At 41.3% G+C, this 27,710-nt stretch overlaps 1 protein-coding gene across 2 annotated transcripts; it reads right to left on the bottom strand.

Moving 5' to 3' along the window:
- On the bottom strand, window positions 1-25,379 carry PLEKHS1 (pleckstrin homology domain containing S1). Of its 2 annotated transcripts, none has more exons than XM_043476146.1 (13): window positions 25,250-25,379; window positions 22,834-22,880; window positions 17,184-17,272; window positions 16,966-17,072; window positions 16,503-16,637; window positions 14,474-14,549; window positions 13,292-13,402; window positions 11,389-11,514; window positions 8,310-8,425; window positions 7,606-7,812; window positions 6,806-6,907; window positions 5,315-5,450; window positions 1-2,402 (listed from the first exon to the last, which is right to left on the bottom strand). In XM_043476146.1, the coding sequence occupies exons 2-13, from the start codon at window positions 22,859-22,861 to the stop codon at window positions 2,223-2,225; spliced, it is 1,413 nt and encodes a 470-aa protein (XP_043332081.1). In that variant the 5' UTR covers window positions 22,862-22,880; window positions 25,250-25,379; the 3' UTR covers window positions 1-2,222. The 2 variants fall into 2 exon arrangements, with proteins under 2 accessions (XP_043332081.1, XP_043332080.1); XM_043476145.1 differs by having other exon boundaries at window positions 13,292-13,405.
- Window positions 25,380-27,710: the final 2,331 nt, after the last annotated feature.

Genomic DNA, 27,710 nt, shown 5'->3' on the forward strand with positions numbered 1-27,710 from the left:
TGACATATGCTCATAGTAAAAAGGAAAGCAAGCAATACAAACATTACAGAAATGCCTCCCCCCGATGGCCAACTGTGATCATACTTCTCAGAGATGATTCTTATTGACAATTAGATGTATGTTCTTCTAAGAAGAACAACAACAACCAAAAAAAAACCGATTGTCTGAGCAGCAGTGGCAGAACTAATCTTTACTAAGTGCTCACTCCCTGTCAGGCAATGTGTCAGGTGATGTATGCAGACCATCCATTTCAACCTTACAACAATACCCGCAAGGTAAGAATTTCTCTCCCTAATTAGGGTTGGGGAAATGTTACATATACCAACACCAATCATTTTTGTAAAAGTGTGATGATGCTCTACTTACTGTACTGCAACCTGCTTCTTTCATTCTTAAGGCATTGTGAACATCTTTCCTAATCATAAATGTGAAACTTTGAACATCCACAGAACATTCACTTACATGAAGTCATTATAATTAAGCAATTCCCAAAGGATTTCCATTGCGTTGTAACAAACAATGCTACTGTGAGCAACTTTTTAATGGATATCTTTGTGTATTTGTGTGAGCATTTCCATAGGATAAATTTCTAGGAGTGGAAACAGTAGGTCAATATACACATATCAAATCATTATACAGTACACCTTAAACTAGTACAATGATATACGTCCACTACATCTCAATAAAACTGGAAAAAATGTGGAGTCTTAATTCCATAGAGCTTTACAAAAATAGAGAAAGAAATCGTAAATCCAATAGGGCATATGAATAAAAATTTTAATAGTTTTCTATACAATCTAGATGACTGAAAATAAACTGTATTTGAGTGTCTCATCTATGTGCTGGAAGTGTTGGTCACTCAGTTGTACCCGACTCTTTGTGACCTCATGGACAGTAGCCCACCAGGCTCCTCTTCCATGGGATTCTCTAGGCAATAATACTGGACTGGGTTGCCATTCCTTTTTCCAGGGGATCTTCCTGACCCAGGAATCAAACCCGGGTCTCCCGAATTGCGGGTAGAGTCTTTACTGTCTGAGCCACCAGTGCTTTCTATCTATGTGCAGAAGGTCTTTTCGAATATAAATCCCAGTCCAAAGAGAGGATCAGGACATCTGCCAGATCTGCTCTTAGATTCTTGGTTCAGCCACTAAATAGCTATGAAACCAGGAGCCACGAAAAAATACATCAGTAAACATTGGAGGCCTTTATATCTTCCTGTGTAAGACAGCAACCCAGCAAGATCTATTTTCCAAAGGCCTGTTTTGCTCTACCATTCCTTGATTTGATTCATCCTTTTTAGTCCTCTGCATTTGTTTTCTTATTTATGAGAAAAAATACTTCCCGCCTTTCAGGATCAATGAGTTAATGCATCAATTAGTTGTGTGTGTGCAAAGTCGCTTCAGTCGTGTCTGACTCTTTGAGACGCTATAAACGGTACCCCGCTAGGTGCCTCTGTCTACGGGATTCTCCACGCAAGAATACTCGAGTGGGTTGTCATGCCCTCCTCTAGGGAATCTTTCTGACCCAGGGATTGAACCCGAGTCTCTTATGTCTCCTGCATTGGCAGGTGGGTTCTTGACCACTAGCACCACCTAGGAAGCTCATCAATTAGTTTAGACCCTTCAAACTTGCAAGTGCTAAGCAGTTCTGTTAGTACTTGTAGAACATGCAAACTTTGCTGGATATAACCTTCAAACTGTTTTGACTTCTAAAATTCTTCCTGAGTCTTTAAGAAAACAAGACGATCATTGAATCCAAGAGGCCACTGATGTCTCAACATTCTGGACATGATGAGTAGCAGGAGGTGTTTGGGAAGGCCGATATGGTATCACATCTCCCTGGGGAATCTTGGCTTCCCGGAATGAGTATTTCCAACTGTCCATTCCCTAACAAAGAAGAGATTGTGTGGACCATGACCTCTCAGAACACACAGTGTATTTTAGATGAGAAACTTACCCAATCTCTGTCTGTGGTGTTTGGGACAAAGTCTGAGATAATAAGGCCTTACATGTTCACTGGGTTCCATAGACATTATTCCATTTGGACCTCTCAGCATCCCTGATGCAAAAGCCAGAGAGAGGAGGGTTATTTCCATTGTTAAGATGCAGATGGAAAAATTCAGAGAGGTGTGCTGACTGCCTGGTGTCACACAGTGGTGAGGGGCAGAGACGAGCACAGAGTCCAAAGCCTGTCCTGGCTTGGTGGAGGTGGGCCCCAGCACGTTACTCTCCAGATCTTTCCTGCTGACCCTTTTTAATGGCTGGAGTCCTTTTCAGTGTCCTCTCCAGTGAGGAAGTAACCAGTTGAGAAGGTTTAACACCTTGGTCTTGTAAGGAGCATGTACAGGCTGTTGTGTGAAATTTCTCTGAATTTGGGATACGACCGATGGTGAGTTTTACTTTCTAAAACACAAGAGAGAGGAACATTAAATGGCTAAAGATTATCCTTAGGACTGTTGATTCTCAATTTCAGTCTGTCCTCATTCACACCCTGTGAAACTGGTTTTGAAGAAAATCTGGGCAGGAAAAAGCCAGGATGACCTTGTATATTCAGGGGGAAGATGGGTTTTTATTCTCTGGCCTCCAGTGGCCTGAGACTTCAGGGCAGATTCCAGACTACATTGGGGTTTCCTGGGTGGTGCTAGTGGTAAAGAATCTGCCTGCTAATGCAAGAGATGCGGGTTCGATCCCTGGGTCGGGAAGATGCCCTGGAGGAGGAAAATGGCAACCCATTACAGTATTATTGCCTGAAAAATTCCATCCACAAGAGGAACCTGGGGCTACAGTCCATGGGGTCACAAAAAGTCAGACATCACTGAGCAGCTGAGCACACACACACAATCAGAGTACATTAATCCTGCCCAGAAATGCCCATTTGTACCAAGAATTAAAAAGCCTCTTGTAACCAGAGCATCCAAATAAGACCACTAGACAGGACCAGCCTCTGACAAAATTGAGAGGAAACTAAAGCTCTATGTGTTTTTTCTACAATCTAGCATCTCCTCCCCTTCTACACTCACACATTCTCTCCCCTCCCCGACCCCAGCCCCTGCTCACCCCAAATTCCTATTTCCATCAGCTTCCTTTCTCAAGGATGGAATATGCATCTGCTTGGTTCAACTATTCTAAAACATTATCAGTCTTTGACTACCCCCTCTAGGCTTCCCTTGTGGCTCAGAGGGTAAAGAATCTGCCTGCAATGGAGGAGGCCCAGATTTGATCCCTGTTGGGAAGATCCCCAGAGAAGGGAATGGCTACCCACTCCAGTATTCTTGCCTGGAGAATTCCGTGGACAGAGGAGCCTGGAGGGCTACAGTCCATGGGGTTGCAAAGAGTTAGACACTGCTGAGAGACTAACACACACACATACACACTTTTGGTTCCACATGTCCCCTCTTCCAACATTATTTTCCTTCCAGAGACCAGCTATTTGAATTTTAGAAAGGACTGGGTATTCATTTTTAACATAAAGAAATAGATCAGGAATGGTGGGGTGAGCAAGTTGGGGAATTTTTTGACCTTCCAATAATCATGTCAGTGAACACCCCGTATTTCCCAGTAGCACACAGGAGAAAGTGAGGAGGCAGAATGGGCCCAAAACAAACGTTGTCCGCCACTCTTATGCAAGTGAGTGCATAGTGTAGAAGGCAGTCTTGATAAACTGCAGTCAGCGATGCCCAGGTGGAGTTCCTGGATCTGCTCCCAGGCAAAAACCCTTTTCTTGGCTTTGGAGCTGATGCCTGGGTCTCTGGATGAGAGTGTTGTTTGGTAACTTTCAGAAGATTATATTAAACACTTGGCCCCAGTGTAGGTTTTTGGCAGAGGAAATACATCACAGTTACTAGATTGTTGGGCTGGACTCCTGAAAGCTCCCTCTTTTTCCACCACACAAACTCCTATCCTAGGCTTCAAAACCCAAGTCAAGCATCCCTTTCTCTGAGACATCTTTCTGGCCTCCCTCAAATAGATTAACTTCATTTTTTCTCTGTGATCCCATAGCCCTCTGCTCATATCTCAAGGCACACACTGTACCTGCAACTAGCACATACTTGTTTTATCCACTAATCTGCAAGCTCCTTAAACTCAAAGATCATTTTTGTAGCTCTAGGACCTAGCAGAGAATCCAGCATACAATAGATGTTCAGTAAATGGCGAGTGAGCAAATGAATGAAGGAATGAATGAGTCCTTGCTTTAACACTAACTATTTATGTATCGTAGACAACTCACTCATTCTTACTAAGTTTCCCCGTTTAGACAGTAGGGGCAGTACAATTTGTCTAACCAACAAGGTTATTGTGTGATGCAGACGAGATAAGACATATTTAATCATAAACTCTCAGAGCTGGAAGAAATTTGAGAGATCTTCCAATAGAGCAGTTTTTAGAAATTTTAAGCCAAGTCACTATTTCCTCAAGGAAAGGTAACAGGAAATTCAAACATGAAAAAGTAATGATAAATATACCCTACTCTCTCTAGTTGAGGCCCTGAACACTGTCCCTCTCCTCCCCTCTCCTGCTGCCTTTGTCTCCGGTTTCCAAGAAGTACAGTTTGAAAATCAACCGTCTCTCACTTTAGAGAGAAGAAACTCAAATTCACTTGTCAGAGAAGGAAGTGACCTTCCCAAGGTCACGTGGCTCATCAGAAATAAAATAAGACCAGGAAAGGGATAACGATACTGGGACTTACTAATAGACAGAAACATGATGAGCCTTTTAAGGATATATGTACATGTGACCCCATGGACTGTAGTCTGCCAGGCTCTTCTGTCCCATGGTATTTTCCAGACTAGAATACTGGAGAGGGTTGTCATTTCCTACTCCAGGGGATAGTCCCGATCCAGGGATTGAACCTGTGTTTCCTTCATCTCCTGCATCGGCAGGTGGGTTCTTTACCATAGCACCACCTGGGAAGCCCAGTTAGTATTACCATTATCCCTAATTTCACAGAAGAGAAAATTGAAGCACCATTTGGTTGAAGGAGGCGGGATGTAAAGCCTGTCTGACTTCCCTGCAAGCTCTTTTTTTGCCAGGTCATGCTGAGTCTGAGGTCTTGAGCCCAGCTGTTTCAGTCTCCTAGCCCAGGGCTCCCTCCAAATACTACTTTATACGAAAGAATTTTAAAAGGGTCCTAAAATAACATTCTTGTTATTTAGATATATAGTATGAAGTGTTGTTTACACTTCTGATTCTCTTATTTACATTCGGCAGCTGAGGACCGAAACATCTCATTTGTCTTCAGAGCACCGTTCAGATGCCAACCAAGGCCTTGATCTTGTTCCTTCTTGCCCTGGCCGGAGCCAATCAGCAACACTCACCTCTCCCTGGATGGACCGGCTGAGAAACAAGGAGACCTCCTCTAGGCTTTGGGGCGTCAGGTCATTCACGGCCAAAAGGTGATCTCCATGAAAAAATAAGCATCCCAGATGCGGGGGCGCATCCCACCTGGCCACACTGCAATGAGGATACAGCATTCAACACAAGTGTGAGACGGTGCCCACTGGGAATGCCGGGCACAGATGGGGACACAGACTGGGCTCCTCACTCTAGTCTATTCTACCACTACTGTTACTAATTTCTTTAGCTGTGTTTCACCATATTGGAAACAATCAAACTCCTTTTTCTATTTGGAATATTTTTTCCTTATCATTACTCTACCAGCCTGAACCTTCCTCCAAAGTCCTACTCCAACATGCTGCCTCTACAAAGCCCTCATCACACTTCCTTTAGCTTAATTAATCTCTCCTGCCTCTGGGTTTCTATTGTATTATGTGAGCCCCTCACTTATTGTATATTTAAATAAAATGTTATTTTATATTTACTTGTTTATGTAGCTATCTTTTCCACCAGGCTTTGAGACTCTAGACATATGGTACCACCCTTAAAATACTTTTTATAATCCTATAAACAGAAGATGCTAAGTATTTATTGAAAGTGGGCACACAATGATTACACAATGAATAGCTAATGAGCACGTAAATGAATTAACAGATGAGCAAGCTCAGACACAGAAGTGTATAGTTCCTGTCAAATACTGTGTTGAGCCTGGGATTGTGGTAAGTCTGGAAAAATGGCAAGCTATGGTTCCTGCCCTCTAATAAAATTATTAGACAGTTGATATGTGATGTTTATGTTAACAAGCTTTTTTCTCTTATAAAATCATCTTCCATCAAAATGAGTTACAGAGTCTTAAAAAGAATATACAGTCAAACAAACAGTGGTCATCCTAAGGAAATTCTCTGCCACACAGTCTCCTGCGTCTGAGTTTCCTGACCAGCAGGTATTTAGCTGATGTCTGGACATCTTCTACCCTGGCATGTCATTTTCTTTTAGATCTTAGATTCTTGTTGACTTCAGTAACTTCATTCATTTATAAAATAATCACTGATCATTGATTGGCAATGGTTTCCTTGGACCATACATATCCCTGCCTACTTCAAAACAGCAAAAATTTACTGTTTCCTGGAATTTTGGGTCCTTCTATACCCACCCACCCTCAGCTGACTCTCCTATACAACAATATTCTCAATCAAAGACCCTTTGTGACAACAGCATGGAGGAAGGCATGGCAACCCACTCCAGTATTCTTGTCTGGAGAATCCCATGGACAGAGGAGCCTGGAAGGCAATAGTTCATAGGTTTGCACAGAGTTGGACATGACTGAAGAGACTCAGCACGCATGCACAACAGCGACACAAGTCCAAGTTCTCCAATCAGTTTTGCCACGTACAGTACTTCAAGATATAATTCTTGTTTTCATTCTCATCCAACCCCATTTATAATCAATAACCCTCAAATCTCCTACCTACCATATCCGTCCTGCAGCTTCTTTGAGAACAAGATAATTTTTGATGTCAGGAGGAGAAAGAAACACGTTCAGTTTCTGCACTTGGCTTTCATCCAGGATATTACTGTAAGATAAGATGTTTGCAAAAATCAGGCAGCCATCACAGGCTCTGATCTGTACTTTCTGAGTGGACTTTGGCCTCTGACACCTGAGACGGTATTGTCCATTTAAAGATTATCTAAAACATTTGGAGAAGAACATAGATTTAAGTCCTCATTAATGCTCTCCTTCATCCCTCCTGGAATGGGTTAATGATGGTAGACAATGAAAAAGAAGTAAAAATTGGACTAAATTCATTATGTATCACATCAGATTGCACATTTCTCCACTGAAGGAGACACCAGAAAGAGTTAAAATTGAGAACAATCTCATCAAATGTTCTTGGCGTTATTTAAAACCTAATTGTTCCCCCCTCCTAGTCTATAACCAAACCTGACATGGCTTGCATGCCCGTAATTTTAATAGTAAAATCTGGGTGATGTGCTAACCTGATCAGAAAGATCCAAAATTCCAGGATCTGAAAGACCAGCTAACAGAGAATTTTTTTAAAGTATTTAAAAGTGCCCCCTGCTGCCCAGGGACCACTGTAGTCCTAGCTCTGGTACTTACTGTCCTTGACCACCACTTCAGGGACAAGGCCAAGGTCAGATTCTTGGCCGAGTTGGAGATTTTTAGGAACTACTTGAAAATGTGAATTCTGAGTACAAAAGGAAGTTTGCCTTGCTCTATGGGCCCATAACATTTTAGAAATGAAGACTTTACTTGATTAATATAGACAGTTGCACAACAGTTAGTGAGGCTGACTGCTTTGTGTCAATCGTGGTCTGTGCTTCGGAATTGGCAGGTGGAAGATAAAAGTGAGTTTCCGAGGCTTGTTCTTGCTGATGAAGCTCCCCATTCTGGATCTCTGCCAGGGGCTGAAATTCCTCTTTGCCATCAACAGACTCAAGGGACAGTTCTTTGAGAAGACTAGAGCATAAGAAGTTAACACAAAAGCTTTTTCAGCATGTCTGTCTACAACTTTCCATGGTGTGTGAATCAGATTTAAGTAGCTAACAGCCGTGTAAAAATTAACAGTGTTTTGAAGTATATCCAACCAGCAGAATCCCAACCACAGTCAGAATTAAATCTAATAGAATTTCCTTCTAAAAATGGATATGGAATCAAAATAGCTCTTTACATTGGGACGGTTTGGAGACAGAAGTCAGAGTGTGAGAGATGTAAATGCAAAATAGGAAAGAACTGCCCCACAAGACAGAAAATGCCCCAAGAATGTCACTAAGCATTTTCTATAGGTAGGGAAACCATTCTCACTTTTTCTTGTTTTGAGATTAATAATATGCTGAACTTGGTCTATGGTAATGCATTTGTGTTATTATATCAATCCTTTAAATGAACTGACAGCAATTGTTCTAGAACAGTGCATTAGCTAAGGGCAAATTTTAGAGTATGGCAGTTTTACTTACCAGGATTTCATTGACATGTAACGACGCTCAGCTGTCTTGGAGACCTGGTCTGGACTACAAAGTCCAATGGGGACAGTGAGTTCCCCAGAATCACTGGCGGCAATAATATTATCCAACTATATAAAAGAGGCAGAGATATAAGGATGCAAGTCTACCAATAAGCCAGGTACCTTGTTGCCCCCTTCTTGATGGCTCTGGTCCCTGAAACCGTAAGTACCTCTACCATTGAACAGCGGTGCTCGTTCTGAGAGAACGATCCAGCAAAGTTTCTGCAGACTCACAGTTTGTTTTCTTTTCTTGGGTTCCCCACACTCCTGATACAAGTGCACTACTGAACTAAATTGCTATTTATTTTTTCGTTTCATCACTAGGCAGTTAATGACATGAACTCTTTTTCTCCCAACCGGTGCTATTATAGAATAATATCACCTGGGTCAAAGACTCTGACACAATGCAGGGCTGGCCTCTCTCTGTAGAGAGCAGGCTACTCTGCTCACAGGCAGACAAACTGCTTCAAGGGGCTGTGAAGGTCCTAGACAATACTGCCCTCTGGGGGCTCCCCACCAAGGTAGTCAGAATTGAGTCATTTGGGGCAATGGTTTCTCAAAATTTCCTAAGGGCTTTCGATGGCCTACCTAAAAAATCATCAACCATTATTGGAACATTTCATTCCAGACAAGCCAGCCCTCCCACTATGCCCCTTACAAACAGTGTGCTTCTAGTGCCCATTTCGTGCTGTTTTCTTTGCCTGGAGTGCCCCCTTTCCCCTCTTGTCCGTGTGCATGCTAAGTCGCTTCCATTGTGTCTGACTCTTTGAGACCCTGTGGACCACAGCCTGCCAGGCTCCTCTGTCCATGGGATTCTCCAGGCAAGAATACTGGAGTGGCTTGCCGTGCCCTCTTCCAGGGGATCCTCCCAATCCAGGAATCAAACCCAAGTCTCTTATATCTCCTGTATTAGCAGGCAGATTCTTTACCACTAGCTCCACCTGGGAAGCCCTCCCTTCTGTCTAATGATGCTGTATTCAGGCCTGGCCTGAGGTCTTTCTGACCACACTAACCACTTCCAACCTTTCTCTTCTCTGAACTTCTATGGCACAGTGTTGCACTTAATTTTTGTAACGGTCTTCTGTTGCTTTTTTTTTAAGATTTTTTTTTGAGGTGGACTATTTTTAAAGTCTTTAGTGAAATTGTTAAAATATGGTTTCTGTTTCATGTTTTGGTTTTCTGGTGCAAAGCACATGGGATCCTAGCTCCCGGACCAGGGATAGAACCCACACTCCCTTCACTGGAAGGCAAAGTCTTAACCACTGGACTGCCAGGGAAGTTACTAGCTTAGTTTTATTTGCCTAACTAGACCTTGCATCTCATAAAGTACCTAGAAAATGCCGGACATTATAGCTTAGTGTTCATATCACCTGACCGATTGGTTCGACCGTCATGAAAAGACTAGTTGCTGTCACTGTGTCCCAGAGAACACAGCTGTGAAAAAATCTGGGGTAAAGCAGGGTCCTGTGGTCACATGCTATGAATTGAGTTTTGCTTGGCTGTTTATAAGGCACCACTGCATACTAAAGGCTCTGAGAATTCTACAGCAAAAGAAGCTTGTGTAAATTACTTTGATTTACTGTTTCTAGAAGTTACTTGACCTCAGAATGCTTCCTTCATATGAACACAAGTCGTCATTTTGCAAACACCCCTCCCCCTGGTTTGAGAACTCCTGCCCCACTCCCCCCAGTTCTGTCTTCCTACCTTCTATTTCCATTCTCTTCTCTCCATTGTCCACCTTGAATATAGCTGCTAGGTTAACAGTGAGTGCTCAGTCATGTCCGACTCTTTACGACCCCAGGGACTGTAGCTTCCAGCCCCTCTATCCATGGAATTTTCCAGGCAAGAATACTGGAGTGGGCTGCCATTTCCTACTCTAGGGGACCATCCCAACCCAGAGGTTGAACCTGTGTCTCTTGCATTGGCAGGTGGATTCTTTACCACTGAGCCAGCTGGGAAGCCCAGGGTTAACAGTTCTAGAAGATAATTTGGTTTTGCTCCTTCCTGATTGAGAAGCTGCTACTGCCCCCTATGTTGCCTATAGCATGAAGTCAACTTGGCATTCATAATCCATCATGGTCTGACTGAGTCTTTTTACTGGTTTTTGTGCATTTTCCCCCAATAGGCCACTTGTTAATGTTAGGTTAGAGCTCATCTAAACTATTCATCATACATGTATCAAATACCATTCTGTATCTTGAAGCTTTCCCTGACTCCAGTGGAGACAGAAATTTTTTTTTTCCTATTGCCTCCAGGGCTCTTTTTTTTTTTTTTTAATTATTGACATTTAGCTGATTTACAATGTTAATTTCTACTGTACAGCAGAGTGATTCAGTTATATATTATATAAATACATTCTTTTTCATATTCTTTACCTTTATGGCTTATCACAGGTTATTGAATACAGTTCCCTGTGCTATATTATAGGACCGTGCTGTTTGCTTCCAGAGTTCTTTGACCACACCTCTGCTGGAGCATCGTCCTGTAAGACTGGTAAGACTGTGAGCTCGGTGGGGGGCGGGGGGTGGGCAGGCATGATATCAGGTCCTTTCTGGCAGCCACCATGCCTAGCATAGGACAGGATTAGCGCACATAAGGCACTCAGTAGGGGTTTCCCAATGATCAGTATACTGATTGGTACGTACCACACAGTTTCTCACCCAAGAATATTGTTGTGTCTGTTCATATTTATTGTTTCTATCCAGAATGGAGAAAGACTCCCCAGCTCCATCCCTCAAGTCTAAATTTCGCCTGGCATATAAGGCCAAATGTCATCTCCATGGAACCTTCCCTGGCCTCTGTCTGAAAGTCAGCTCCCCCTGCCTACCACCCCTCAGACCCTCTGAGCATTTTACAAGCAACTCTCTTCAGCATAGAGACTCTTTTGTTGTGTGTCCTGGTTAGCTCCTATCAAAGTGTCAACACTGTGAGCACATCACCTATGTCTGATTCGGAACCTAATCTAAGTGCCTGGTAGGGGCTCAGTAAATATTTGTAGAAGGAATAGATGACTAATGGGTGGGAGAGGTTACCTCTAAAAGAATACTCCGAGGACTAATATAATGGCTCTCTTCTTCTGAATCTTGAGAGATTTCTGATGAGAAGTCATGCGATAGGCGAGCTCCTCTGAGTCCTGGAGGATGTTCTTTCACTAAACGCTGAATCAAGAGATCAAGACAGAATTAATGCTTTTTCTTTTTCTTTGCAAGAGACAGAATTAAACCACATGTTTTCTGGAAAAGGCATAATAGAGTAATTGGGTTGAGAACATCCAAGGATCTTCCAGGTTTATATCCAGAAGCCCATACAAATTAACCTTGCTTCTTGAGTCTGGGTTACCACTGATAAAAAACTATAAGCCCATCTTTCAGGCTTTTCTCTACTATTGGGTCCTGGAACTCAAAATAAGTGATTCCCTCTGGTGGGTAGAGTTCTAAGTCACTAAGCTCTGCCACAAAATCCTTACTTTCCTCTTTTCCTATTTTTCACCCAGTGCCATCTGAGAAGGTAAGTCAAGACACTGCATCTTTTCCCTTTCTGCTCAATATTCCTCTTCTGTGTTCTGCTTGTATACCTCTATTGTTTCCAATGCAATTTTTTAGCATTGATCTTGTGATAACATGAATTATAGGCTTCAAGGTGATCTAGGTTCTACCAATTATTGCTTCCCTCCCTCATAGATACAGGACATTCTGCAAAGTAGCTGCTTTGCTTGGCAGAAAAATTGTTATAATTCAGTTCTTTCAAGAACAATGCCTTAGAGCAAGAGCTGGGGAGGTGGGTTTGGAAAAAAAACTCTGAATGTTCTCTAGAAAGTCCTTGAAAGAAAGTGACTTTATTTTTTAAAGATGTATTTAAGTTGTGTCCATTTTTCTAGCTCCAAGTTCATGCAGCTAGGCCATGCTGAGTTGAGGATGAGGAAGGGTTCCCATTCTACTTTGGAAACAACCACCACAACAGCTCCCAACAATCTAGGTGGTACCCTTAATGGGAACTGATTGGAATACACTGCATGAACAGACAAAATGACCAATAACGTTATCTTTAGGAAGAAGGGTATGGAAGTTGAAAAGCAGGAGGGCAAGAGGCATTTACTGAAAAGAGTTCCTTCTCAGGCTTGATTCCTATCACCTTTACTGCAAATCCCAAGTGAAGTATTTGGCCTGGTGCATTTGATATGCTACAAAAAGCTTTTAAAATAGTTGGAACTCCTAGATGAAACAAGAGGGTAGGCCCTGTTGAGATGTGCCTGGTACCCAGGGGAAAAAAAGAGAATGCCAATGGTTACATCTCTAAGACGCAAAATAGCATCCGTGGCAGAAGGAAAAAACCCCCAGCCTGTTTGTTAATAACATCCATAACTAGGAAGCCTACAAATCTAAGAAAGCTGAGGCAAAATTACAAATCACTTTCATGGGGCAGATGTATTATAATTTTTTCCTCAAGCGGATTTCATTAGAGATGAAGTTGAAGTCACACACACACACACATACACACACAGAAGTAAGACTGATTTGGGTGAATACACAAAATTAATAAGAACTCTGATATTGCTTCAGGAGTATAAATGGTCAAGTGGTGTTTGGGGAATTTTTTTTTTTTTTTTTTTACAGAAGTAATCTTTGCCCTGTGGGTGAAAGGAAAGAGGAGGTTGCCAGCCATACTTTTGTTTAGCTGAAGGATCTACACCCAGTGTGGATACGTACCTGGATGTGTAACAAGGAGCACCCAAAATGAAAGAATAGATTTAGAGGTAGGCAGGGCAAGCAGTGAGGTTTATCATGGTAGGTGAAATAGACTAAATACAGGATAGATCCTAGGACCAAGAATCATTCATGATGGGTTAGGCTTTGAGAAAGATGTCAAATACAATTGACTTCTGAATCAGCTAGCTCCAGGCATGATGTCCTAACAAAGAGAGAGAAGTCTGATTACCATGTCTGGAAGACTGTTTCTTGGCATGGTGGTGCTGACAGCCTCTGACTTGCAGAAAAGTCCAAGGAGAGGGTCTGAAGAGGGCCTTTTATCACCTGATGAGAGTTTCTCCTGCTTATGAAAAAGGAATATTGGAATCAGGGCACAATTGATCCCTGGTCTAGAATGAAGCAACAGCCTGGCCTTGGGGTCTCTGTTACCAATCTTTGACCACTAGCATTTATACTGCTGGTCAGCCTGCTCCCATTAGGATTAAAGCTGATCTTGTCCCTCTCCTGTTCCCAAACACTTGAGGACTTCCAGCCTGGCCTTCAGAGATGCTCTGAGTTTCCCTGTCTTTTCAACCCTGTATCCCTCTATACCCAGCCCCTTCTCTCTAATCATCTGAGACACGCCCTAGCTTTCCCTTTCTCCTTGGCCTCTGCTTTTGTTGTAAGCATAGGACAACCTAGAAACCATGTCAAAATGGTACCTAGAGGCCAGTTTCATTAATAAAGGTCTGTCTTAAGAAAAGTGAAATGAGAAGTGAAAGTCACTCAGTCGTGTCCGACTCTTTGAGACCCCATGGACTGTATAGTCCAGGCCAGAATACTGGAGTGGGTAGCCTTTCCCTTCTCCAGGGGATCTTCCCCACCCAGGGATTGAACCCAGGTCTCCCACATTGCAGGTGGATTCTTTACCAGCTGAGACACAAGGGAAGCCTATCTTAAGAAAGGACGTTAGGTAAATTTAGCAAAGGTTCTTATGAAGCAAGTAAGCAATTTAAAATTGCTAGCATTTACATCAGAGAAACATTCTATTGAAAATACAAGACAGGTGAAATGCATTTCTATAGAAACCACCATGGACTTAGTCATTCCAAAGGTAGCTGTTATGTACTTTGAATAACAATGATGGAAAATACTGTCGTTTCAGCTACTATTAAAAAAATGCCACAGTTAAATTTTACCCCTCCTACTCCAGTAATGAAAATCTGAAGTGTCTGTATTTTAGCTTTCTTGTAAAACACAAAAGAATTTTTTTCTATTGTTAATCATAAAAATTACAAGGATGTACACTTTCTCACTTATTTATTCCTTGTTAATGCCAGTTGCCAAGCGGGGGAAAAAAGCTTGCATTGTTCCCTTGGGAAAGAGGGCTGTGTTCAGGGGCCCTGCGATTTTATTAGTGATATGGAGTCACCTCTGTATTCTGGTGCGCTGCTTTCATATGCCGGCAGAGTGATGACAAGAAGGAGACCCAGTCTTTAATCTTCTCCCTGTTGAAAGAAATAAACGTTCAGCTGGCATGTGGCAACAATGGGGCCTGCACTCCTCCTGAACCAGAGAATGATTCTTTTATGAACACTGGAACAGGCAGTGGGGGTAGGTACCAGGCAAATAAGGACTTTTTCCCCTGAGTAGTTTAAATGCCCATCCCCGGCTCCTCACCACCTCCACACTCACACACTAGAATTAACCTTCATGCCACCTCTGTGAGGAAAGCTCAGAGAAATGGGAAGAAAAGTGGGAGGTAACAGTATAATCACAGGGTTTGGCACTTTTGGCTTTGACACGTATTTCTTTTGTGTTCGTAAGCGGCTCCTTGATCTGTCAGCGCCATTTTGTGTAGCTCTCCAGGTGTCCCTCCGTTAGGGAATGCGTGTGTTTATGAAGGATGTGTTTGAACGAATGTATATCAATCACACCTCCTTTTCTGTTGACTCTCAGGACAGTTGAAAAGAAAGCTTTTCGCCTTGGGGTTGATCTACAGCAGATCAAGTTTCTTCATACTCTGGCTTGAGCGTTCGCTGCCTCCTCCATACTTCTTCCTCCCCTGACATTAGCCTCTCTGTCAAGCAGATAATCATCTACAAAGGATCCATTAGGCGTCTTTGCCAGCACCAGAAACCCTTCTTAAAAACTGAAGACTCCTTCAGGGATGGGCCCAGCTCCTCACTAATATATGTAGCTTGCACAGACGTTTGTATATTGGGTTCTTGCACATAAAGTGTCTCTGAGGTGATGGTGATTGTTATGGGTTGAACTGTGCCCTCTTAAATTCATGTGCTGAAATCCCAATCCTCAGTACCTCGGAATGTGACCTTATTTGGAAATCAGGTCGGGTTGTCGTAGATGTAGTTAGTGAAGATGAGGTCAGACTGGAGTAGGGCGTACTAATCTGAGATGACTAGTGTTCTTATAAAAAGGAGAAATTTGGACACAGAGATGTGCACATAGGGAGAGCACCATAGGGAGAGCTGGAGGTCTGCTGCTGCAGGCCAAGAAACTACCAGAAGTTAGCAATGAGGCCTGGAACAGATCTTCTCTAGAACCTCTAGAACTGTCATGGCCCATAACACCTCAATTTCAGGCTCCTAGCCTCTAGAACAGTGAGATAACAAATTTCTTTTGTTCTAAGCCACCCAGTTTATGGCACATTGTTATGGCAGCCCTAGGAAATGAATACTGTGATGTGTCAAGGGGCATAATAAAGACTAAAGCCATAATAAAGAATGCCAAGGGGCTTTACTGGTAAAGAGTCTGCCTCCCAATACAGGAGACAGGTTTGATTCCTTGTCTGGGAAAATCCCACATGCCACGAAGCAACCAAGCCCGTTGCCAGAACTATGAGTCTGTGCTCTAGAGCCCAGGACTGCAGCTACTGAAGCCCACGCACCCTAGAGCCCGTGCTCCTCAACAAGAGAAGCCACTGCAACGAGACGCCTGTAGACCAAAACTAGAGAAAAGCCCGTGCAGCAGCGAAGACCCAGCATAGCTTAAACAAACTACAAAAGAAAAGAAAAAAAAAAAAAGACTGCCAAGATGGTATATAAGGTTGTAGTCATGGGTTTCTTTCTTTTTTTTTGACTTTTTATTTTGTATTCCCAGGTGGCACTAGCGGTAAAGAACATGCCTGCCAATGCAGGAGATATAAGAGACGTGGATTCAATCCCTGGGTCGGGAAGATCCCCTGAAGGAGGGCATGGCAGCCCACTCCAGTATTCTTACCTGGAGAATCCCATGGACAGAGGAGCCTGGCGGGCTACAGTCCACAGGGTCGCACAGTGTCAGACAGGACTTAAGCAACTTAGTATGCATGCATGCATAGCTGATTATAAGGTTGTGGCTGTTGGTTTCTATTCAAGGCATATTTATTGTTTTAAAATATTTTTGTTTGTTTGTTTTTTATTCTGCATACAGGAGACACTCCATGTTATCTTACTACTTACCTGTCATACCCAATGAGGAAGTATTCCCTGTTAGTGGTCTTGATGGACATCACTTCATCAGGGTGACATTTAAACATCTTCTGTACAGACTGCATTTTTTCATGGCTCCTGATGCCAACTTCTACACTGGAATTTCTATTAGATATAATGTATTAGACAGACGCAAATACAAAATTAGGAAGAAAACTGACTAATATTTTTCAATTGTTAAGATCCCAACTGAATAAAACTTTAGATCTGTTTGATCAATGCTTTGAAAATTGTCCAATAGTTTAAGAAAATAAGTTTAGATCTAGTTTATCACTGATTAAAAATACTTTGTTCAGCCTAAAACTTAACTAAAAAATTCATATTTCAGTTAGAGTCTTGGTTCCACAAATTAACGTTTGTTAATTCTTTTTCTAATTTGCATGCAACATGTTAGTATTTGTTGTTATCAACATTTTCTTGATTGGATACGCACCGGTCAATTTCAATAGAACCTCGATGATGATGGTCTTTGTAATACGAAAGACTAAAGTCCTTTTCCCCACTCTTTGACAGAATGAAAAACCGCTTTTTCCAAGAGGTCTGAAAAATGAAAACACTTTGCATCTCAGTTAGATCTCAGAGGAAGAGAAAGGATTTAAAAAATGCTCATGAGGCTGGTGGGAGGCCTGTTAAATCTTTATGAATACTTACCGCAGAGAAGAAAAGCTGAGGAGGTGGTGATTTAATAAAGTAATCTTGTTTGCAGACTTCATTTTCATAATAGAATGTAAATTGTTTGCCTAGTAAAAGAAAGTGAACAGGACTCAGTCTGTTCTCTATAAGTTTCTGAGAAGAACTGATTCAATTGAAAAACGCTTTACCTCTGGAAAGGTCTTCAAATTATTCAGTTATGGAAAAGAACATCTATTATAGGCCAAGAGAACAAAAAACTCAGGACCACGTGTGCGATTCTTATTCATCCACTGTTAGGACCTTCATTCAGATGACATTTAGAAGCTCTTTAATTCAGCTCACACCTGTCTGGCTCCCCATCTCTGGAGGAGGCTATTGGCTCTCTAGATGTGAACGAAGATTTGTCTCCATTTCTGTTGAAGCACCAGCCACAGCCTGATAATTCTGCCTTGCCCTTTGACTTACCAAACAAAAGCAAAATGAACTGCTATGGAAAATAAGGTGGCAAAGTCGTTAAATAAGAGATTTCCAAATTGTTAATTACTTCTCTGTAAGATTGAAATGTAGAGGCAGTTTTGATTTTTCCTATATTTTTTGAGAATGTCTGCAAGAAGTATGAACTACTTTCATTATTTAGAAAAAAATTAATGTTGCTAAAATAGTATTTATTTTGAAAAGATTTTGACTTTGCTTTTACATCCAGGCTAAAATTCTAGTTCGTCCATGGGTTTGGTAAAAGATAACCTTTACTAAAGAATCTGTTTGTGCTTGTGCTCAGTCATGTTCAATTCTTCGTGACCCCATGGACTGTAGCCCACCAGGCTCCTCTGTCCATGAGATATTCCAGGCAAGAATACTGGAGTGGGTTGCCATTTCCTACTTCACGGGGTCTTCCCAACCCAGGTATCAAGCCCACGCCAAATCTGACCAAATTTACACTTTGGACAAAGATGTAGTGATAGGATTTACTCTCCTGTTTAAAATAAACAAAGTATATAAAATGGTGGTTTTCAAGACACTGGTCATAGGCAATAAAAGTCAATGGACCTTTAAGAGAGAGGAAACAAACTAGTGAGCCCCACAATTTCCTTGATGGAATTTCCAGCCCACGGCACAGAAAAGGGGAACTGGGGTGGGACCAGGTGGACCCCTGAGCTGGGGGAACAAAGATGAGAGTTCGGGGAGATCAAGGCAGCTAGAGCTCACAAAACAGAGGAAAGAGCTGCATGAGAGAGAATCTCAGAGACATTAATAAGGTCCCCTTCAAGTATTCAAGAATATTTATCAGTATATGTGTGTGGGAAAATTTCTCAAGGCCAGATAAAGAACCACTAGAAAAAATTAGAGGGAAAGTGCCCAGTGTTCTGGTGGTCCAGAGAAAGTACTTGTTCCCTCCAGCCAAACTAGCAAAACCGATCACTTATGGAGTTCTGGGAAGAGTACTCAGGAAAGTCTTGCCCCAGTAGTGAGGACTGCTCCAGATCTAGCAAATCAGAAAAGCAAGTCTTAAAAGGATTGAATTGTTTGCAAGAAACTTAACTGCATCCCAGAAAAAAAAGCTCAAGGTTTATTTTTTGTTTGTTCAGTTGCTCAGTCGTGTCTAATTCTTTGTGACCCCATGGACTTCAGCACACCAAGCATCTCTGTCCTTCACCATCTCCTGGAGCTTGCTCAAACTCATGTCCATTGAGTTGGTGATGCCATTCAACCATCTCATCCTCTGTTGTCCCCTTCTCCTCCTGACTTCAATCTTTTCAGCAGCAGTGTCTTTTCTAATGAGTCGGCTCTTCACATCAGGTGGCCAAAGTATTGGAGCTTCAGCTTCAGCATCAGTCCTTGCAATGAATATTTAGGACTGATTTCCTTTAGGATTGACTGGTTTGATCTCCTTGCAGTCTGAGGGACTCTCAAGAGTCTTCTCCAGCACCACATTTCAAAAGCATCAAGTCTTCAGCATTCAGCTTTTTTTATGCTCCAACTCTCACATCTATACATGTCTACTGGAAAAACCATAGCTTTGAGTAGAAGGACCTTTGCTGGCAAAGTCATGTCTCTGCTTTTTCATATGCTGTCTAGGTTTGCCATAGCTTTCCTTCCAAGGAGCAAGTGTCTTTTAATTTCATGGCTGCGGTCTCCATCTGCAGTGATTTCGAAGTCCATGAAAATAGTCTCTCACTGTTTCCATTGTTTCCCCATCTACTTGCCATGAAGTGATGAGACCAGATGCCATGATCTTGGTTTTATGAATTTTGAGTTTTAAGCCAGCTTTTTCACTCTCCTCTTGTACTTTCATCAAGAGGCTCTTTAGTTCCTCATTGCTTTCTGCCATAAGGGTAGTGTCATCTGCACATCTGAGGTAATTGATATTTCTCCCAGCAATCTTGATTCCAGCTTGTGCTTCATCCAGCCTGGCATTTCACAAGATGTACTCTGCATAGAAATTAAATAAACAGGGTGACAACATACAGCCTTGACATACTCCTTTCCCAATTTTGAACCAGTCCATTGTTCCATGTCCAGTTCTAACTTTTGCTTCTTGACCAGGACACAAGTTTCTTAGGAGGCAGATAAGGTGGTCTGGTATCCCCATCTCTTTCAGAATTTTCCAGTTTGTTGTGATCCACACAGTCAAAGGCTTTAATGTAGTTAATAAAGCAGAAGTAGATGTTTTCTGAAACTCCCTTTTTTTTCTATGATCCAACAGATGCTGGCAATTTGATCTCTGGTTCCTCTGCCTTTTGTAAAACCAGCTTGAACATCTGGAAGTTCACGGTTCACATACTGTTGAAGCCTTGCTTGGATAATTTTGAACATTACTTTGCTAGTATGTGAAATGGGTGCAACTGTGTGGTAGTTTGAACATTCTTTGGCATTGCCTTTCTTTGGGATTGGAATGAAAACTGACCTTTTCCAGTCCTGTGGCCACTGCTGAGTTTTCCAAATTTGCTGGCACACTGAGTGCAGCACTTTCACAGCATCATCTTTTAGGATTTGAAATAGCTCAGCTGGAATTCCTTCATCTCCTCTAGCTTTGTTTGTAGTGAGGCCCACTTGATTTCGCATTCCAGGATGTCTGGCTCTAGCTAAGAGATCGCATCATCACAGTTATCTGGGTCATTAAGATTTTTTTTTTCATAGGAATACAAAAATATCCAGTACCCAACAAGGTAAAATTTGTAAGATCTGGCAACCAATCAAAAGTTACCAGCTGTGCAAAGAGGCAGGAAAGCATTATCCATAATGTGGATAATCATCAATCCATCAAACCAGGCCTAGAACTGACACAGATGTGAGAATTAGTAGAGGAGTTCATTAAAACCAGCATTATTAATTGCATTTTGCACATTCAAGAAATTAGATATACAGAAGATATAGAAAAGATCCAAAGTGAGCTAGAGATGAAAACTACAATGTCTCAGAAAAACAGAAATACCAGATGGAATTAACGGGACTACCAAAACAAACACAGAGTGAAAAGCAAAAAAACCAAAAATCCAAACATTAAAAAAAGCACCAGTGCATTGCGGGACAGTTTCAAGTGACCTGACTCAATGGACATAATTTGAGCAAATTTCGGGAGAGCGTGGAGGACTGAGAAGCCTGGTGTGCTGCAGTCCATGAGGCTGAAAAGAATCAGACTCAACAACTGCATAACAACAGCAATTTAAAGTAACTGGAGTCCCTGAAGTTGGGGAGAGAGACAGAAAAAATATTCGAAAAAATAATGCTGAGAATTTTACAAATTTAAAGAAAACTGTCTCAGAAATCTAAGCAGCTCAGGAACTCCAAACACAAAATATATGAAGAAAACTGATAAGGAATATCATATCAAATTGCTCAAAATCAGTGATAAAGAAAAATCTTAAAAACCATCAGAGGAGAAGAAAAGACATTAATGCATAGAGAAGAAAAAATACAGATGACATTAGATTTCTCATCAGAAACAATGCAAGCAAACAACAATAATAACAAAAACCAGTGGAACAAGATGCTAAAACTATTGAAAGAAAAATAGGTCATTTTAGAATTTTATAGGCAGCAAACATATCTTTCAGAAATGAAGGCAGTTTCAAGACATATTCAGACATACAGAAGTTGAAAGAATTAGGAGATCTGCTTTATAAGATACGCTAAAGGAAATCCTTCAGGTGAAAAAATGACACGAGATGGAAATCTGAATTTATACAAGTGAATGATGAATGCTGAAGTGGTAATGGCAAGGACAAATATGTGGAATATTTTTCTTACTATTTACAACATAAAAATTCAATTGACTGTCTAGACAAAAAACTTCATATATGTAACAACATAGGTGAATCTCAAAAGAATTAAGTTGAGTGAAAGAAACCAAAGAATTAATTCAGTAAGATTCCATTTGTGTAAAGCTCTAGTAAGTACAAATGAACTTAGAATGAGAGAAAGCAGAAGTGTGGGGAGTAGGATTGGTTCCTGGAGGGAAGAATTATAAACAGGCACAAGAAGATTATTGGGAGTGATGCACGTGCTTACTCTTTTGCTGTGGTGATCATTTCCAAGGCACATACACACAAATCATTTTAAATATGTGCAGTTGATTTTATGTCAATTATATCAAAATAAAGCTATTTTTCTCAAAATATGAGCAATCCCAAAAGCATATTTGATGATACCTTTTCTGAGCTTGAAATTCTTTAAGGGTTGCCAGGGTTCTACAAGGTCAATTCCTGGCACCAATCTATTCTCCCCCGTCCTATTTTATAGCCATATTCTCCTTGAACACAACCTGCCTCTAACATACTCATTGCTTTTGGTCACACCATCCCTTTCTGCTGAGATGTGCTTTCTTTCCCAATCTCTTCTGAAACTCAATTGGATCGTTTCGGGTCCAGTTCAAATGCCTTCTCCATAAAACCTCTCTGGATTGCCACAACTATGTGTGTGGCTTTTTTTTTTCCTTTTTCTTCAAACTTTACAGCATTTTGCTCTTACCTGTCATAACCTGATCCTGATTGTATGTGCTTATCTTAACTTCTTAGTATAGCTACTCAGATGTGTTTATCTTAATTTCCGAATGAAATTACAAGCTCATTGAGAGCAAAGACTCTTACTAATTAGGTTGTACATCCTTCTGCAATAGGAAGTACCGTAACTTACTAATAATAGGTGCTTTGAATAATTATTTATTAATATTTATTTTTGAATTGAATTGAATAGTTTGATTTCTAAGTTACTTCATCCTAAATGTGACGCTTCTGGTGAGTCATTTACATGGTGAGGCATATGAGCATGAAGCAAGAACATCTGAATGATGCCCCTTAATCTATCCCCATAATAAACTTTGGTAACAATTTAGGTGTTTCTGTCCAAGTGAGAGTTTCCTACAAAATTAAGGAAATATTTTCCAGTCTTCCCAGGGCTATAGTGTGCTGTTAGTATCAATACCATCTCCATGAAACATCTGATCCATAAAAGTTGGAAAATGCCAAAGTTCTAGATAAGTAAGCTCTTACAAAATAATTAACCTAATCTAACAGTCTCTGCTACATTCTCCACATCAACAATCATTACCCTGGAATGCTACCCATTATCCTTACTAAAACCATATTATGTATCCTGGCTATTTTTATGGGAATTGATCATCACTTCCAATAAAAAGGTTTTTCCTTCTTAGAGTATGCCCCTTGGGTACCTGAACTCTTCTGAGGTTTGCGCTCCATTATGGCTGTCTGTTCTCACCTGCCAAAAAAAAGGACTAAGTGTTAGTCCCCAAATGACAGTATGCTTCACTGATAGCCACTCAATCACCAAGAGCCAGAATGGCGCTCTCGATTGTTGGTGAGACGGGTTATCAGCCCCGCTTTCCGTCCTGCCCTTGAGGCTGATAGCAGTCATGGTAATGAGGACCATCCCAGCAGCCTGTGCTCACCAAGTACCAGTTCTGTGGAAGTGTTGCTGGGTGACTGAAGGAGCATCTTCCCTGGACTTTCTCCGTTTCTGCCTCTTAAGTGGCTCTGACAAGAGAGCCTCTGGAGACAGAAACACCAAACGAGGGAGACAAGAACGGGGCAGAGGGCAGGATGCTATGGACCAAATGCAGCGGATAAAGCATTCCTGGCCACAAGGAAGCCCACGACAAGCTCTTCTCTGTGCCAGGAACTCATTTTCTCTAGGGAGAAACCTGAGAGCAAGGACCAGGGCACACCCCTGTCCTTAAACTGCCTCTGCCACCCGAGAGGCCTGCCCAACCCTCGGAGCTCAGGCTGATATGCTCAGACTGACTCCAGAGGTCAAGTCCTTTCCTGCACAGATCTGCTGGCAATCCTGTGACTGATATGAGGCCCTGCACATAGAGGGGTCCCACAGGATGAAAGCCCAAGGGGCAGGTGTGATCTTTAAATCAGGAATCAAATTTTTACCTTGCGTTCATAGGACTCACATAGGAGGAAGTGCCAAACAGGGCAGTGCCAAGGTCATCCCAGTAAATGGGAGGAGGCAAAGGGTCCTTTCCTGTCCAGTTGGCGTGAGCTCATTCCTCCTCTCCTGAGCGCTCTCTTTCTCCAGCATAAACTCTCATTCCTCCCAGGGTATAAATGGTATAAGTGACTCACAGAAATTCTTGAGAGATACATGTTCATATCACACACACAATTATTCATCAGATAACTCACGGGTGAAGGACGGAAGTATTGGAAAAGCATTTTGTCCCTCCCATCTCTCTATGCTGCTTGCTGCGTGCATGTGTTCTCAGTCATGTCTGACTCTTTTGCGACCCCACGGACTGTAACCAATCAGGCTCCTCTGTCTATGGAATTTTCCAGGCAAGAATATTGGAGTGGGGTGCCATTTCCTCCTCCAGGGGATCTTCCTGACCCAGGGATCAGACCCACGTCTCTTGTGTATCCTCCATTGGCAGACTCATTCTTTACCAGCTGAACAACCGGGGAATCCTATATACTATATAGTATATACTATACTCTCTATATACACATACACACATAGTATACTATATGTATGTATATTATATGTGTGTACATACGTACATGTTAACCTCTCTACACCCCTGTTTCTTCATCTATAAAACAGAAGTGATAATATCACCACCCTCATAGGATTTATCAGTATTACTTGAGATAATCTGGCAAAGAGTATTCAGTAATTTATAGGTGCTTTACAAGTGCTGCTTGTTAGGTCATGTCCAGGTCAGAGAGTCTATGATTGCTTCTTAATGACTGGCATGTACTAAGTGATTAATACATTCTAAGCACTTCTAAGCAAAACCTGTAAAATAGATTTTATATGTTTATATATATCAGTGGATTTCATATATATGTATACATATCTGGATTTCATATAACATATATTGCATATTATATATATGCAATTTAATTTCTGTTATATCAAATTCAAATTATTTTAATGAAATCCAGTATATGTATACATATATATGAAATCTATGATTACATGCACATGAAAACATGAAATCTATTATATAAACTCTGCTTATATAAGCAAAACTTTAATATTAATATTATCTATCACATATATGAAACTCTGCTTATATAATATAAGCAAGACTTTAATATTATCTATCACATATATGAAATCTAATGAGAGTCAACATAACATAACAATAAGATACAACAATACTATAAAGTTTTCATTATTCTTACAGTGATACGATATCCATTTTACAGACTAGGAAACTGTTACTGGAGAGATTAAGTAGTTTGCTTTTGATCACGTAACTAAGAAAAAGCAGAGTCAGAATCCTAACTTGAGAGCTGGTGTCTGAACTACTTTGCCCTTCCTTTTATCTGAGAAAAAAAGAATTAAATCTGTTCATAGTTCAGCTTTTATTTCTTGTCATTGCCCCCAAACAAAAAATCTTTTCAGATTTAGCTCTTTGATCTTATTCAGGAGACTCAACCCAGTCTTGTTGCCTAACCTGTTCATTATAATTAAATCTGATGAGTGTGATCCCAAGAGGTCTTATTTCCCTCTGATGGTACAGCCCAAGAAGGTTATGAAGAAAGAGTCACGACAGCCCAGATTGGCACAGCCTTGAGAACCCAGACTCATCACTTATCACGTCAAGCAGTACTTACTGGAAGCCAGGTGGTCGCTAGTGTGTTTCTCAGCAGAGTGCACTGTTCCTGTGTCTCTTGAACTCACCCCTGCTCACTCTGAGCTCTGAGGATTAAGTACAAGCTTGTTTGAAATGTGAGCCAATGGGAAATTCCCAAACTTCTACCTTCGGGCAGATTTTACTCTTGCCCCAAGCTGAAGGAAGCTGGTGACCCGAGGGAAGTCCTGGGCTTTCATTCTTCTTGTGGTTTGGCACAGAACTGCCCTTGGCATTCCAGGTGTCTAACAACAAAACGAAAGCAAACACATAAAAAGTTTCTGCCAGACTTTGGACCACGATCACAATGGCTGTTATTGAAAACAGTGCCAGCCCAGTCTTGACCTCCTGTGGTGACCGCCGGTGAAACAATTCCTTTGCTACCCACCCATCCAAACCCTCCCAGGGTCCTCCTGGGGAAGTTAGGAAGGGTTCTCTTATGTCAGATGAAGAAACAAAAGCCTGGCTTCTCCAGCACACTTGCACATGCCAAGGGTCTTCCTGAAGATTTGCTTATATATCCATAATGGAGTGGTCATCAACAGCGTGGCACTGGGCAAGCTGTCTTGAACATCCTGCACAGCCACCAACAACTCTGAAAAACAATGGAGATGCAGAAATAGAGAAGAGGCTTGTGGACACCATGGGGGAAGGAGAGAGTGGGACAAATTGAGAGAGTAAATGGAAACACATACGTTACCATATGTAAAATAGACAGCAAAAGGATTTGCTGTGTGAAGCAGGGAGCTCAACCCAGTGCTCTGTGACAATCTAGAGGGGTAGGATGGGGTGGGAGATGGGAGTGGGGTTCAGGAGGGAGCAGACCTATACATACCTGTGGCTGATTCGTGTTGGTGTGTGGCAGAGGCCAACACAATATTGTAGAGCAACTGTTCCCCGATAATTGTATTTTGTTCTATACTTCTCCATATTGTACAATTGTAATCTTCGATAATTATCAATTACTCCAAAAAAAAAAAAAAAAAGCAGGCTACCGTGACTGGTCAGTCTCAGTTATATCTGGTCACCAAAGGGCCCTAGATATATTTTCATTTCTATTAAATTGTTTTTAGGGGAAAGAGGAAGTGGCAAATGATTAACTTCTGATATCACCTTCAGAAGTAGAAGTACATAATTTTAATTTTTGTCTTCACTAGTGTAGCTGGATTTGAACCAGCTCTACCAGATAGTCACTGAATGATTTTGGCCAGTTACTCAAGTTCTCTGAGTCTGCTTCCTCATTTGAAAAATGGGGTGGATAAGATGGATGAAACTGGAGCCCCTTATACAGAGTGAAGTAAGCCAGAAAGATAAAGAACATTACAGCATACTAACACATATATATGGAATTTAGAAAGATGGTAACGATAACCCTATATGCAAAACAGAAAAAGAGACACAGAAATACAGAACAGACTTTTGAACTCTGTGGGAGAAGGTGAGGGTGGGATGTTTCAAAAGAACAGCATGTATACTATCTATGGTGAAACAGATCACCAGCCCAGGTGGGATGCATGAGACAAGTGCTCCGGCCTGGTGCACTGGGAAGACCCAGAGGAATCGGGTGGAGAGGGAGGTGGGAGGGGGATCGGGATGGGGAATAAGTGTAAATCTATGGCTGATTCATATCAATGTATGACAAGACCCCACTGAAATGTTGTGAAGTAATTAGCCTCCAACTAATAAAAAAAAAAAAAAAAAAAAAAAAAAAAAGAAAAGAAAAATGGGGTGGATAATAATAACCTCACAGGAGCTTTTAAAAATGAAGATTTCACCATAAAAACCCTATAGCACAGTACTTGATCCATTCAACAATGGATTATTGTTGACATTCAATGCATTCAATTCAATGCATTCAACAATGGTTATTTCTCTGCTTTCCCTTTTGGTACCTTATGGAGGGTGCAGGTAATACTTCATTTAGCAAACAGATGAATTTCAGAAATGCAGAAGTGAGTACTTTATAGTTTACTTCCTGCACAGGACAGCTTTTGCTTGAGTGAGAAGAAATAATTTCTTGGAATGTATTTCTCTAGATGTTTCCTTAGGCCAGGTTTTAACTACTCAAAAAATAGTTTTTAGGATCTTTACATTTGATCTTTAACCAGACATCATTAGTTTTTGCTCTAAGTAGCTCTTGAAAATCTGCTGCTGCTCTCTACTTACTCAGAACTATAAAGCTACAGACAGTATCTCATAATCCAGGGACTTAACCAAAAAGCAAAGGAGAAAAGATTACTTTAAGACTGCATTCCTTTGGAAAGGCTATAAACCAGTTAAACAGAAAAAGGAACTCCCCATCCATTCATCCATCTTCCATCCATTCATCTGTGTATCCATTCAAATATCTACCCACCCAGTTCACCTTGTTCTAGGTTTTTTTTTGGCCATATTTTCCTAACAGTATTATAAAGCTCTTTGAAGAAAAGGCTTAATATATCTTA

The sequence above is a fragment of the Cervus canadensis genome, chromosome 8 (genome assembly GCF_019320065.1).
Source record: "Cervus canadensis isolate Bull #8, Minnesota chromosome 8, ASM1932006v1, whole genome shotgun sequence".
NCBI classification, from domain to species: Eukaryota; Metazoa; Chordata; class Mammalia; order Artiodactyla; family Cervidae; genus Cervus; species Cervus canadensis.

What these genes read in the sequence shown, in the direction of transcription:
- PLEKHS1 (XM_043476145.1), bottom strand. Translation starts at nt 22,861, where the DNA reads ATGGAGCGCAAACCTCAGAAGAGTTCAG. An exon ending in TTCCTCATTGGGTATGACAG is followed by an intron (nt 14,550 to 16,502) that starts GTAAGTAGTAAG and finishes TTCTTTCAACAG; the next exon opens with GGAGAAGATTAAAGACTGGG. An exon ending in CAACTGTCTATATTAATCAA is followed by an intron (nt 6,908 to 7,605) that starts GTAAAGTCTTCA and finishes CTTATCTTACAG; the next exon opens with TAATATCCTGGATGAAAGCC.